The 12,217-nt window shown below is 42.0% G+C and overlaps 1 protein-coding gene across 5 annotated transcripts; it reads left to right on the forward strand.

The window, feature by feature from the left end:
- The first annotated feature begins 336 nt into the window (after positions 1-336).
- On the forward strand, positions 337-6,145 carry FIGNL1 (fidgetin like 1). Of its 5 annotated transcripts, none has more exons than XM_033402265.2 (3): positions 337-400; positions 2,207-2,286; positions 3,005-6,145. In XM_033402265.2, exon 3 carries the CDS (start codon positions 3,015-3,017, stop codon positions 5,043-5,045), a length of 2,031 nt encoding a protein of 676 aa, XP_033258156.1. In that variant the 5' UTR covers positions 337-400; positions 2,207-2,286; positions 3,005-3,014; the 3' UTR covers positions 5,046-6,145. The 5 variants fall into 5 exon arrangements, with proteins under 5 accessions (XP_033258156.1, XP_033258159.1, XP_033258158.1 ...); XM_033402268.2 differs by lacking the exon at positions 337-400 and adding an exon at positions 531-1,060 and having other exon boundaries at positions 2,207-2,242; XM_033402264.2 differs by lacking the exon at positions 337-400 and adding an exon at positions 532-1,731.
- The last annotated feature ends 6,072 nt before the right edge of the window (positions 6,146-12,217 follow it).

The following is a 12,217-nucleotide window of genomic DNA, read 5'->3' on the forward strand; positions in this document are numbered from 1 at the left end:
TCCCCGATATGGTTTAAAAATGTGTGTGGGGGAGGAGCCCCTTCCGAGGGGCAAGCGCGCACCTACGTACGCGCCTGTAGGGGCGCTCGGCCGCGGAGCCTCGGGGGCGTGCCTGGGGCGTGCCTGGGGGCGTGTCTGGGGGGGACGAGCCTGGGGCTCGGACCCCTCCCGGTGGAGCAGCGCTGCCCCGCCCCTGCGCCCCGCCCACCGTGCGCTCGCGCCCCGCCCACCGTGCGCTCGCGCCCCGCCCACCGTGCGCTCACGCCCCGCCGCGCTCCTCCGCCCCGCCGCACGCTCACGCTCGTACAGACGTATGAATGCACGCACGCACGCACAGCGGGGGCCGAGCCGGCAGCAGCGCGCAGGCGCACACGCTCCGCCCGCTTTTCGGAAGCCGCAGGTCGGCGGGCAGTGTGGGGGGGCTGTGGGGGCTGTGGGGGCCGGCGGGCGGGTGTTTGCAGGGGGGCGGCGACGGGGGCTGAGGCCCGGGCGGGGCGCGGGGCCGGAAGGCTGAGGGGCTTCGCTGGCGGGCGAACGGGCAGACCGGCCCGGGAATGTGTTCTCGCGGCGGGCGCGCTCCCGGCGGCGTCGGGTTCGGAGGCGGCCTGTGGGGAGGGGCGTCCCGGCGGGCGGGCGCCGCGCTCGCGGAGGCTCCGCGGGGGGGCGGCCGGGCGAGCCCTGGACCGGGAGCCAGGCCGGAGGGGAGGGACTGCACCCGGGGTCCCGGGCGGTGGGCCGTCCCGCCTCGTGAGCGCCGCAGGGTCCACAGCCCTGTCAGCGCGGTGACTGCTGTCCCCGGGGCTGCCCCGCTCCGGGTGCGGGGAGACAGTCAGTATGGCGGGGAGCATGTACGGTCTGGACGAACGCCACGTCCTACAACAGGCAGGGAAAACCCCAGAAGATGGGATTGGAGCTCGTGCATCGCTGCCGCCGAGTAACTTTAGTGATACAGACGTAGGAAGTGGTACTCGGGACCCGGCTGTGCCGTTGACGGGCGTGGCCAAGCCGTCCTTGGTTACCTGTGTCCATAGTTTTTGGGTGAATGCGCTGAAAGGACGAAGTAAGACTTGGGAGGTGAATGTTGAGCAAACAGGAGAGGGTGGAAAGGAAAGAGCAGGGTATTTAGGGAACAGTGACTAGAACTCTGTCTGAGCCTTTGTAGGAATCCCAGTTTTGCGGATGATAAAATGGGATGAAGCCGTGGGGAGGAACAGGATGTTCATAATAACAGGAAAGTTGGTGATAAATGGTTTCCAAGTTACCTCATTTGCAATTTCTCATTTCAGCTGTTGCATAAAAGATTAAAATAGGGTAAAATGGAATAGTGGAAAGAGGGATGAATTGTTTGTCAGGAGATGTCAGTTCTAGTTTTATGGCTTTCAGCAAATTAGGATCTCACTTGGCCTTAAGTTTATTTTTTTCAAAAATAATTACAAAGATTTATGAACACCTACCTACAATGTGACAGATTCTTTGTAGGGTTTATGGGAGAAACAAAGCTGTATTAAGCATGGGTCTTGCACCAAAAGAGCTGCTGATTATTAAGCTATATTTATAGGTAATTTGGAAGGTAAATTTTAACATAGTTCTTGGTTTTTACTTGACTTCAATACCCTTAGGAAGCTTCATAGTTTTCTTACAAATTTTTCTTCTGGATTGGCAGGTAAATTCTACACATCTGTCAACATGATACATCCATCTGCAGTCCTGTTAAAATCATTTTAACTTAATGTAAGGAGGCTTATAAAAGTAACATGAGGAAAAAAATCTAAAATAAACCATTTCAATCACACACTTGTTCTCATTTCATTTATCACGACAGCTTCACTTTTTAATGCTTCCTGTGAAATTGGGAAATTGTGAGAGATTCTGAGGCATCCTGTTTTAAGTGCTCATTTACAAATCCTTGAAAACATTTAGTATATGACTAAATACTGTTGTTCGTATTTGTGATACATCCTGCAGTGACCTTTGGTGGCAGTATGAAGGGGCATTTATGTGGTGAAGTGCACACTACATGCAGTGAAACTGCTCGTGTGCGAATTTTGGCACCATTGCTCACTGGCTGTGTGACCTCAACCAAGCTTTTGAACGCTGTCTGCCTCAGTTTCTACATTTGTGCAGTAGAGATTATACTAGTAATTTTTAGGTATTTTCGTGTTCATTGTTTGACTTGATTCTCATAATGACTTCTCTCATTTTACAGATAAAACTGAAGGCCCAGCGACGTGAAGAGGCTTCCGTGAGATCATTCGTCTGATTTTCCTAGGGACGGAGCTTGGCTTGGTTTGTTTTGCTTTGCTTTGTCTCTAGATCCCTTGTTCTTCCATGTTGCCTTTCGTTTGCTGATTAATTTTAAATCCTCTCCATTTAAACCTTTCCCTAATCACAGGGAAAATTATTATATAACTAAAACAGTTTAACGCATAATAGAGCATTATTATTATTATTTTGGCTGCATTGGGTCTTCGTTGCTGTGCACAGGCTTTCTCTAGTTGCGGCGAGCAGGGGCTACTCTTCATTGCGGGGCGCGGGCTTCTCATTGTGGTGGCTTCTCTTATTACAGAGCATGGGCTCTAGGTGCACGGCCTTCAGTAGTTGCAGCACGCGGGCTCAGTAGTTGTGGCTTGCAGCTCTAGAGCACAGGCTTAGTAGTTGTGGCACACGGGCTTAGTTGCTCCATGGCATGTGGGATCTTCCGGGACCAGGGATTGAACCCGTTTCCCCTGCATTGGCAGGCAGATTCTTAACCACTGCACCACCAGGGAAGTCCCTAGAGCATTATTAAGTCAAGTCTTTAATCTTTTATATCTTGAATGCCTGAAAGCTATTGTTAACTAGATGTTCCCCTATAAATGGTCTTTCCTTATAAATTTACCTTATAAATGAAAAGTCCAGTGTACCTTCCTTCAGATAGGCAGAGATTTTAAAAGTATGTTTAAAGTATTATGTCTTTGTTTCCTTCTGGATACTGAATCTTTTTCATCTTTGTCGTCTGTTATAGAACCTCTAAAATGCAGGTCTCTGGCTCCAGGTCTGTACACTTGAGTGAATGGCAGAAGAATTACTTTGCAATTACGTCTGGCACGTGTCCATCAGGAGAGAAGGCAGACGCGTACCGAGCACAGATTCTCCGCATTCAGTATGCATGGGCAAACTCTGAGATCTCCCAGGTCTGTGCTGCCAGACTGTTCCGAATATATGCAGAGAAATATTCTGCAGTTATTGATTCTGACAGTGTTGAAACTGGCTTGAATAACTATGCAGAAAACATTTTAACTCTAGCAAGATCTCGGCAAACTGACAGTGACAAGTGGAAGTCTGGATTGTCAATAAATAACGTGTTCCAAATGAGTAATGTGCAGGAAATGATGCACGCTGGCAGCAAATCCAGAGACTCTCTGTTGGCACCTGCAGATGAGTCAGTAGTCATCCACAGAGCGGCCGCTGTCTTTGATCTTCCTAAATTTAGTGTTTGTGATGGTTCTGGGGAGAGTGACCCATTAACTAACTCAGCCCATGGTGCCGATAGGACCAAAGACTTCCCAGAGGGCAGGCCTTTGAAGTGCCTTCAGAATGCCCAGCCACCTCTGGTCACTGACACCACTAAGACGTGTCCTACGGTCTCAGGACCTTTCGGTGAGTCAGCCACCGCAAAATTCCATGCCACACCATTGTTTGGAAATGTCAAAAAGGAAAATTACAACTTCCCGAAAGCCAACCCAGGACTAAGTGTGTTCTCATCTAATCAGTCTTGTTTTCCTTCTGGCTTTGAAAATCCACGGGGAATGAAAGCTTTTTATGGTTCTGGCACCATTGATGCACTTTCCACTCCAGTAATGAATAAGGCTTTTAGTAAAACGGAAGATAATGGCCAAAGAGAGGAGAGCGGCCTGCCTACTTTTAAAACTGCAAAAGAACAGCTATGGGTAGATCAGCAGAAAAAGTACCACCAGCCCCAGCGTGCATCAGGGTCTTCACATGGTAGTGTCAAAAAGTCTCTGGGAGCTAGTAGATCCCGAGGGATATTTGGAAAGTTTGTTCCCCCTGTACCTAAGCAAGATGGGGGAGGTCAGGGCGGGGGGACACAGTATAAGCCTCATGGCGCAGGAGCTGCAGACCCAGCACATCCCGTGGATGAGCGTCTGAAGAACTTGGAGCCCAAAATGATTGAACTTATTATGAATGAGATTATGGACCAGGGACCGCCAGTAAATTGGGAAGATATTGCAGGAGTGGAATTTGCCAAAACCACAATAAAGGAGATAGTTGTGTGGCCCATGATGCGGCCAGACATCTTCACTGGCTTACGAGGACCCCCTAAAGGAATTCTGCTCTTTGGTCCTCCTGGGACTGGTAAAACTCTGATTGGCAAGTGCATCGCTAGTCAGTCTGGGGCAACATTCTTTAGTATCTCTGCTTCCTCCTTGACTTCTAAGTGGGTGGGCGAGGGAGAGAAAATGGTCCGTGCATTGTTTGCTGTTGCGCGATGCCAGCAACCAGCTGTGATATTTATTGATGAAATCGATTCCCTATTATCTCAGCGGGGAGATGGCGAGCATGAATCTTCTAGAAGGATAAAAACTGAATTTCTAGTTCAGCTGGATGGAGCAGCCACATCTTCTGAAGATCGTATTCTAGTGGTAGGAGCAACCAATCGGCCACAGGAGATTGACGAGGCTGCCCGTAGAAGGTTGGTGAAAAGGCTGTATATTCCCCTCCCAGAGGCTTCAGCCAGGAAACAGATAGTCATTAATCTGATGTCAGAGGAGCACTGCTGCCTCAGCGAGGAGGAGGTTGACCTGGTGGTGCGGCACTCTGGTGGGTTCTCGGGGGCTGACATGACGCAGCTCTGCAGGGAGGCGTCTCTGGGTCCTATTCGCAGTTTACAGGCTGCCGACATTGCCACGGTAACGCCGGATCAAGTTCGACCAATAGCTTACAGTGACTTTGAAGATGCCTTCAGAACTGTGCGACCTAGTGTGTCTCCAGAAGATTTGGAGCTTTATGAAAACTGGAACAGGACTTTTGGTTGTGGAAAGTAAATGGGACGCTTCAAATTAAAAGATGGCATTTTTGTAGCCCAGTCTTCCATTTTTTTAGCATAGGAAATTGATTAAGTGTACATCAAAGGTATATTCCGAATTCTGTACCTCAAATAAAATAGAATAACAGTAGCTCAACTTTTACAACTGATTGACTTAGACTATGTTAATATAAGCTCAATTTTCCTTCCAGTCACCACCTGATACGTAAGCCTATTCATGTGAAATGGGAATGTATTTTTTTGTTTTGTTCCTAAGAGGTCTTTTCAAGATGTATAGGATGAACAGTGAACTCAAATTGAAACCGAAAATCTGATTTGTATATGAGGATGTATCTGACTTACATGTATCTTTTATTGAAGAAAGTTTCTTCTGAGGATCACATAATTCTTAGTATTGGCTAGTACAGTGGTTTGCATTTGAAACTGAGTGTTGCTTAGTGTTGTTTAATAGATTTAAAATCTCAACCAAAGCTAAAGTGAAAGTGCCCGTTTTTACTTTGTCCTGGCTTGTAACTGCTTATGGTTTTCTTTCCTTCCCAAGACTAATTAATCAGAACATGTTCAGAAATAGCAAAGTGTAATCTAACATCAGAGACAGGTCCGCAGAACTGAAAGGGGAAGAATGTTGTGTTTCTCCAGGGGGTGGGTGATGTTTGAAAGTAGTATTTTATTTGGCACTACTTTACAACCTGTAGGGTTGGTCTCTTTCAAAAATAAATGTTTTCAGGTTTTAAAAACGGACTGTTTTGTTTTCCAAATAGTGCATGTTCTATGTAGAAACATTGGAAAATAGAGGTGAACAAAAGGAAGAAAATAAAAGTCAGTTACCCTACCACTTTGAGGAACACAGTGTTAACATTTCAGCATCACTTCTTCCAGATGTTTTATACAGGAGTGGGGTTATGCTACGCATTTTCGTTTGCAGCTGTTTTCTTTAAAGTCCCTCATCATCATCTTCCACATTGACGTACTTCTGCATCTTCCCGTACGTGAGTGCCTGGGATTCCGTGATATGAGGGGGCCTATAATTTAGTCAGCATTCAGGGCAGTTCCTTAGGTTCACCTTTTGTATATAGTAAATAAAATATGTTAAATGCCTTAGTTATCTTTTTAAAAAACATACATTTCTTGAGTAAAATTCTTGGATTAACAATTTTTAATGCTTTTGACATGTGTTCTAAATTGTCTTCTGGAACAGTGGTACTTGTGTAGAATTCCTATCTGCACTGAGTCAAAGTGCCTGTTTACCTGAACCTGGTGGTCATGGACACTGTCCAGCTGCCAATTGGACAGTACACAGGTTTTGCATCCATCCATCCATTCAAAAAATATTTATTAGGTGCCAGGCAGTGTTCCAGGCGCTGAAAGTAGACCAGTGAACAACAGACAAAAGTCCTTGGTCTCTTGGAGATTACGTTCAAGTTCTAATGTTTTGAGAACAATTCACCTTAAGAAATGGAATTTGAAACTTTTAGTAGATGAATTTAAGCAATTTATATATTGTTTTAATTTTTATTATTGGTCTGTCTGCTATTTTTATGCTCTTTTAAAAGCTTTATTTCTCCAACTTTTAGTTTTTCCCTTTGAAATATGAAATTATCTTTTATTAGAATTTGGATGTTAAATCTCTTAATCTTTTATTGTATCTTTTAAAATCTTAAAGCATTTCACCATATTCATTGCTATCTTCTTTACAGATCACTTCCACCCACTTGGATCTTACAATTACTGTAGTTATTTAGATTTATCATCAATTGCCCAGGAGGTGTTAGTGTTTTATTTAACTTTGTAATTTGGTCTTAATGTTTATTAGCAGTTTTTTCTCGACAGCAACTTCTGCCAGTTCTGACTTTCAGCTCCATTGATCACCCACCATGGGGCCATGTCCCTCTGTAGAACTTCTTTTTTCTTTTTTTAAAAAAAAATTTTATTGGAGTATAGTTGCTTTACAATATTGTGTCAGTTTATACTGTACAGCAGAGTGAATCAGCTGTACTTCTTTTAGATTTTGACCAAGAGAAAAAAAAATCTCATTGGCCCAGCTTATCTTGGACTAGGCAGAGCCATGTCCTTGTTAGGTTGTGAAATGGCCCCTCCTGAATTAAGGTCTTCTCTGTTCAGGTGAGACTCTAAGCCTGAAAGGAATAAGCAAGTAGGATATTTTAAAGCTGGAGAGAAAATAGGAGATAGGGAGTCACTTGGCCGTTTCTTCTGTTATACCACATTAGAAGCATCCTTTCTCTCAGCGTTTTGTGATTTACAGTATGTTTCTGAGGCATTTGGATAGGAAATTTCCTGAAACTTAGACTTGAGATTTCTTTCTATTTCTACATTATGAATATTCTCTTGATTGAATATGATAATTTTGGGTTGAATTCTTTCCTCCCAAGTGTTTTGTGCTGCACTGTCTTTAGCCATTGTTTTTGAGAAGGGAATATTTACCTGTTTTTTTTTTTATGTCATTGAAAGATACACTTCCTTTGTAGAAATACACACACACATTTTACCAACACATGTAACTTGTTTATATATTAATGCTTAAAAATGTTGGTAGGAATACAGAAATTTATCTGAGTTTTTAATGTCAGGACTTTTTAAATGTTTTTGTTATACATCTAATTATAGTTTCTGGTTCTTTTGATGTGTATTCTTTGGGAAATTCGATTCCAATTTACGGTATTTGCCGTTCTTTTGAAATTCTAATTCATTTTCTCAGTTCCAAAATACCAAGTCTGCCTCTGCGTCGACAAGTTGTTAGGGTGGAATCTGTGTGAAGGGCGTGGACTTTGGCACAAAATGGGCATGTTAGACTCTGTCATTTACTAGTTGGGACTGTAGCCTACCTCTTTGTTCAGTCTCAGTTATGAAATTAGAGTAGTCTGTACCTATCTTGTTAGAGAATGAGAATGACACAGTAAAATACAGGTTTGAAAAGTCTGACTGCTCAACAGTTGTGCACCCTCCTCTGCCCATCCAGCTCGATTCTGCCTTCATTGCTTTGAAGAATCATTTTCTTTTCAACTGTTTCATGTGATTGTCTATTCCATCTTATTATTCTTAATTCTACCTTAATCCAGCGTGGTACTGGCACAAAAATAGACACATAGATCAGTGGAACAGAACAGAGAGCCCAGAAAGAAACCCACACATCTATGGTCAATTAATCTTTGACAAAGGAGGCAAGGATATACAATGGAAAAAAGATAGTGTCTTCAGCAGGTGGTGCTGGGAAAACTGGACCAGCTACATGTAAAAGAATGAAATTAGAACATTTCCTCACACCATATACAAAAATAAACTCAAAATGATTAAAGACTTAAACATTAAGACATGACACCATGAAACTAGAAGAGAACATAGGCAAAACATCCTCTGACACAAGTCATACAATGGTTTTCTTAGGTCAGTCTCCCAAGGCAATAGAAATAAAAACAAAAATAAACAAATGGGACCTAATCAAACTTAAAAGCTTTTGCACAGCAAAGGAAACCATAAACAAAACAAAAAGACAACCTACAGAATGGGAGAAAATACTTGCAAATGATGTGACTGACAAGGGCTTAACTTCTGAAATACACAAACAGCTCATATAGCTCATGGCTGACAGGCACATGAAAAAATGCTCAACATTGCTAATTATTAGAGAAAAGCAAATGAAAACTGCAATGAGGTATCACACCAGTTAGAATGGCCATCATCCAAAAGTCAACAAATAAATGCTGGAGAAGGTGTGGAGAAAAAAGAACCCTCCTACACTGTTGGTGGGAATGTAAATTGGTGCAGCCACTATGGAGAACAGTAGGGAGGTCTCTTTAAAAATAGAGCTACCATATGATCCAGGAATCCCACTCCAGGGCGTATATCCAGAAAAGACAAAAACTCTAATTTGAAAGAGATACATGCACTCCTATGTTCATAGCAGCACTATTTACAGTAGCCAAGACGTGGAAGCAACCTAATGTCCATCAAGAGAGGAATGGATAAAGAAGATGTGCTACATGTATACAATGGAATATTACTCAGCTATAAAAAGAGAATGAGGTTGAGAGTCCGCCTGCCGATGCAGGGGACACGGGTTTGTGCCCCGGTCCGGGAGGATCCCATATGCTGCGGAGCAGCTGGGCCCGTGAGCCATGGCCGCTGGGCCTGCGTGTCTGGAGCCTGTGCTCCGCAACGGGAGAGGCCACAACAGTGAGGCCCGCGTACCGCAAAAAAAAAAAAAAAAAAAAAAAAGAATGAAATAATGCCATTTGCATCAACATGGATGGACTAGAGATTATCATACTAAGTAAAGTAAGTCAGAAAAAGACATATCATGATATCACTTATATGTGGAATCTAAAATAAGTGATGCAAATGAACTTACTTACAAAAGAGAAGCAGACTCACAGACATAGAAAACAAACTTATGGTACCAAAGGGGAAGAGGGAGGAGGGATACATTAAGAGTATGGGATTAACAGATACATACTACTGTATATAAAACAGATAAACAACAAGGACCTACTGTATAGCAGAGGAAACTATACTCAATATTTTGTAATAACCTATAAGGGAAAAGACATTCATATATCTATGAACCTCTGTGCTATATACAACATTGTAAATCAACTATACTTCAGTCAAAAAAAAAAAAAGATAGGATTAACATAGTGCAAAACTGAAATGAATCCAGAGTCAGAAGTTCAGCCACTGGTCCCATTCCTGGGCCACATGATGAATTTGGGACCTAAGCTAATAGACCGAATAAAGGCAGCTCCACCTTTGCTAGGAAGATCGTGTCAGTAGACATTTGTCTCATGAAAGAGAGGAAACTGTTTCCTGTGTTTTCAGAGAATCCCTGCTAAAGTTCCTGCTGAAATCCTTGGGATGGAAGTAAAACTAAGCAGGCCTGAAAAAATCACAGATGTTGCCAAAGCAGAATTATTGGTGTTTTAATAAACTGATAACCAACCCACCAATTCCAGGCAGAGCGGACATGATTCAGTAAAGCAACACGTGGGGTTGTAAAGCGCCTACTGTAAATGAGCCAGGGGCCCTACCAAGAATTGATGCTCTTCCTGCAATCCTTATGTCAGCAGCTCATGGGAATAGTTTTTCCTTTGTAATCACACTTTTCCCAGCCTTTCATCTGTTGAATGGGTGCAGGACATCTAGAACAGGGCTGTTCAATATATATATATATAATGAGAACCACATATGTAATTTAAAATTTTCCAGTAACAACAGTTAAAAAGAACCAGGTGAAATTAATATCTAATTATTGTCATTCCAACATGCAATCAATGTAAGAATTATTCATGATATATTTTACTTTCTTTTTCTTGTACTGAGTCTTTGAAATCAGTGAGTATTTTTCATTCACATCACATCTCGATCTAAGTGACCACATCCAAATACTAGATGGTCACATGTGACCAGTGGCCGCCACACTGGACAGAGCAGGTCCAAAGATGGTATATTCAGCGCCATATTTGTAATTAAGGTAAGGAGTTCTCTTAAACTCTGTGTTGTATATATGCAGTCAGCCTTTTTTTTTTTTTTAACATCTTTATTGGAGTATAATTGTTTTACATTGTTGTGTTAGTCAGCCTTGTAGGAAGTAATTTCTATACCATTAAAGCTAACGTTAAGAATCTGGCTTCAGGAATTGGTGAACTTCATACAATGTCGGCTTCTGGGCAAACAGTTCCTCATCATGTTACCTCAGTACTGCAGCAAATGTGACAATGATCTTTAAACTCTCCCAGGCTTCATTGTCAGGCATTTTGTTGTAGCCCAGGCTCATTCTGTCATCCAAAATCACTGTCAGAGGTAAGTACTTACTATAAAAAAGAGAAGGTATATAAAAATAGAAATGCTTAAAAACAATAATGCTTTTATTGACATAAATTTTCATTTAAAAAATGTCTCTAAAATTGTTGATATTGAAGTTCGGAACTCACAGAGTAGTGTGTATTTAATATTGCATTTAACTTCTTGTATCATGTTCTTATGTTCTCTTTAATACTTGGGGTAGATGACTGAATATTGATGAATGTTTCATATTAAATCACTCCTTTAGAATAAATGGCAAATTATTATTCAATCAGCACTGATTAAACATCTAACTATGTAATATATGAATATATATGCATATTTAAATATATATCCCATCTAAATTAAGGTAAAAACAAAACTAATATATATATATATGATATATGTGTGTATATGTTTGTATATATATTTTAAATACATCTGTCTAAAATGTAAGTGAAAATGATAGTAAGAAATAGGACAAGGATAAGAAATGAGATATAAAACCTCCAAATCACCAGAGAAAAATAAAAGCAAGGGAAACCTGATCAATCCAATGAAAGAGAAAAAAAGACTTTTTAAAAAAGGATGAAGAAAAAAAAGAACAAAAGCTTAATAACAGAACATTTTAAGTAAGATGTCAGAAAAAAGATTAAATACTTCAGGTTCAAAATAAATGGGAAGAACTTGATTAATAAACAAAGCCTCATAGATGAGGTAAAAAAGGCAAAGTTCAATGATATTTTCTTTATGAAGTGAAACAAGAACGGTGACAATAAAGGGATGGAGAGAGATGCAAGCAGGAAAGTGCTGACAACAGCAGGAGGGGCACCCTTACTCCCAAGGAGAGAGGAATCGGGGTCAAAAGCAGTAAACTTGGTGAGGAAAAATATTTCATGTTGATAAAAGTTTCCTACCTTTCACACCATTCGTGAACCTTTACACGTGGAGGCAAAAGCATCAAAATCAACAATTAACGACTACAAATGATTAAAGCACCAGCAACAATGTGAAATATCCATGGTGCTCCACGCTGGTAAAACTTTGGAGAGCAGGCATTGCGCACACTGCTGGGGGAGAGGAGAGGTGAGTCCAGCCTTGCAGGAAGGCAGTCTGGTCACAGCTGCCTAGAAATGCCTCCACTGCTAGGTACGTATTACATAAATACGTTCATGGAAACATTTTAATATGTGAAAACTAGTGCAGACATCTATCAATGGAGAATCGTTAATCTGGTCCATGGGGTTTTAGTAGTGGTTTTTAAGAATCAAGTCGATGTCTGCATATACACTGATGGGAAGAGAGCTCCAGGCTCCATTGTTCATTGAAACGAGCAAGTTGCACGGTAAATCATGTGTCTCTGTGTAAGCAAGG

This window comes from Orcinus orca, chromosome 9 (genome assembly GCF_937001465.1).
Source record: "Orcinus orca chromosome 9, mOrcOrc1.1, whole genome shotgun sequence".
NCBI lineage: Eukaryota > Metazoa > Chordata > Mammalia > Artiodactyla > Delphinidae > Orcinus > Orcinus orca.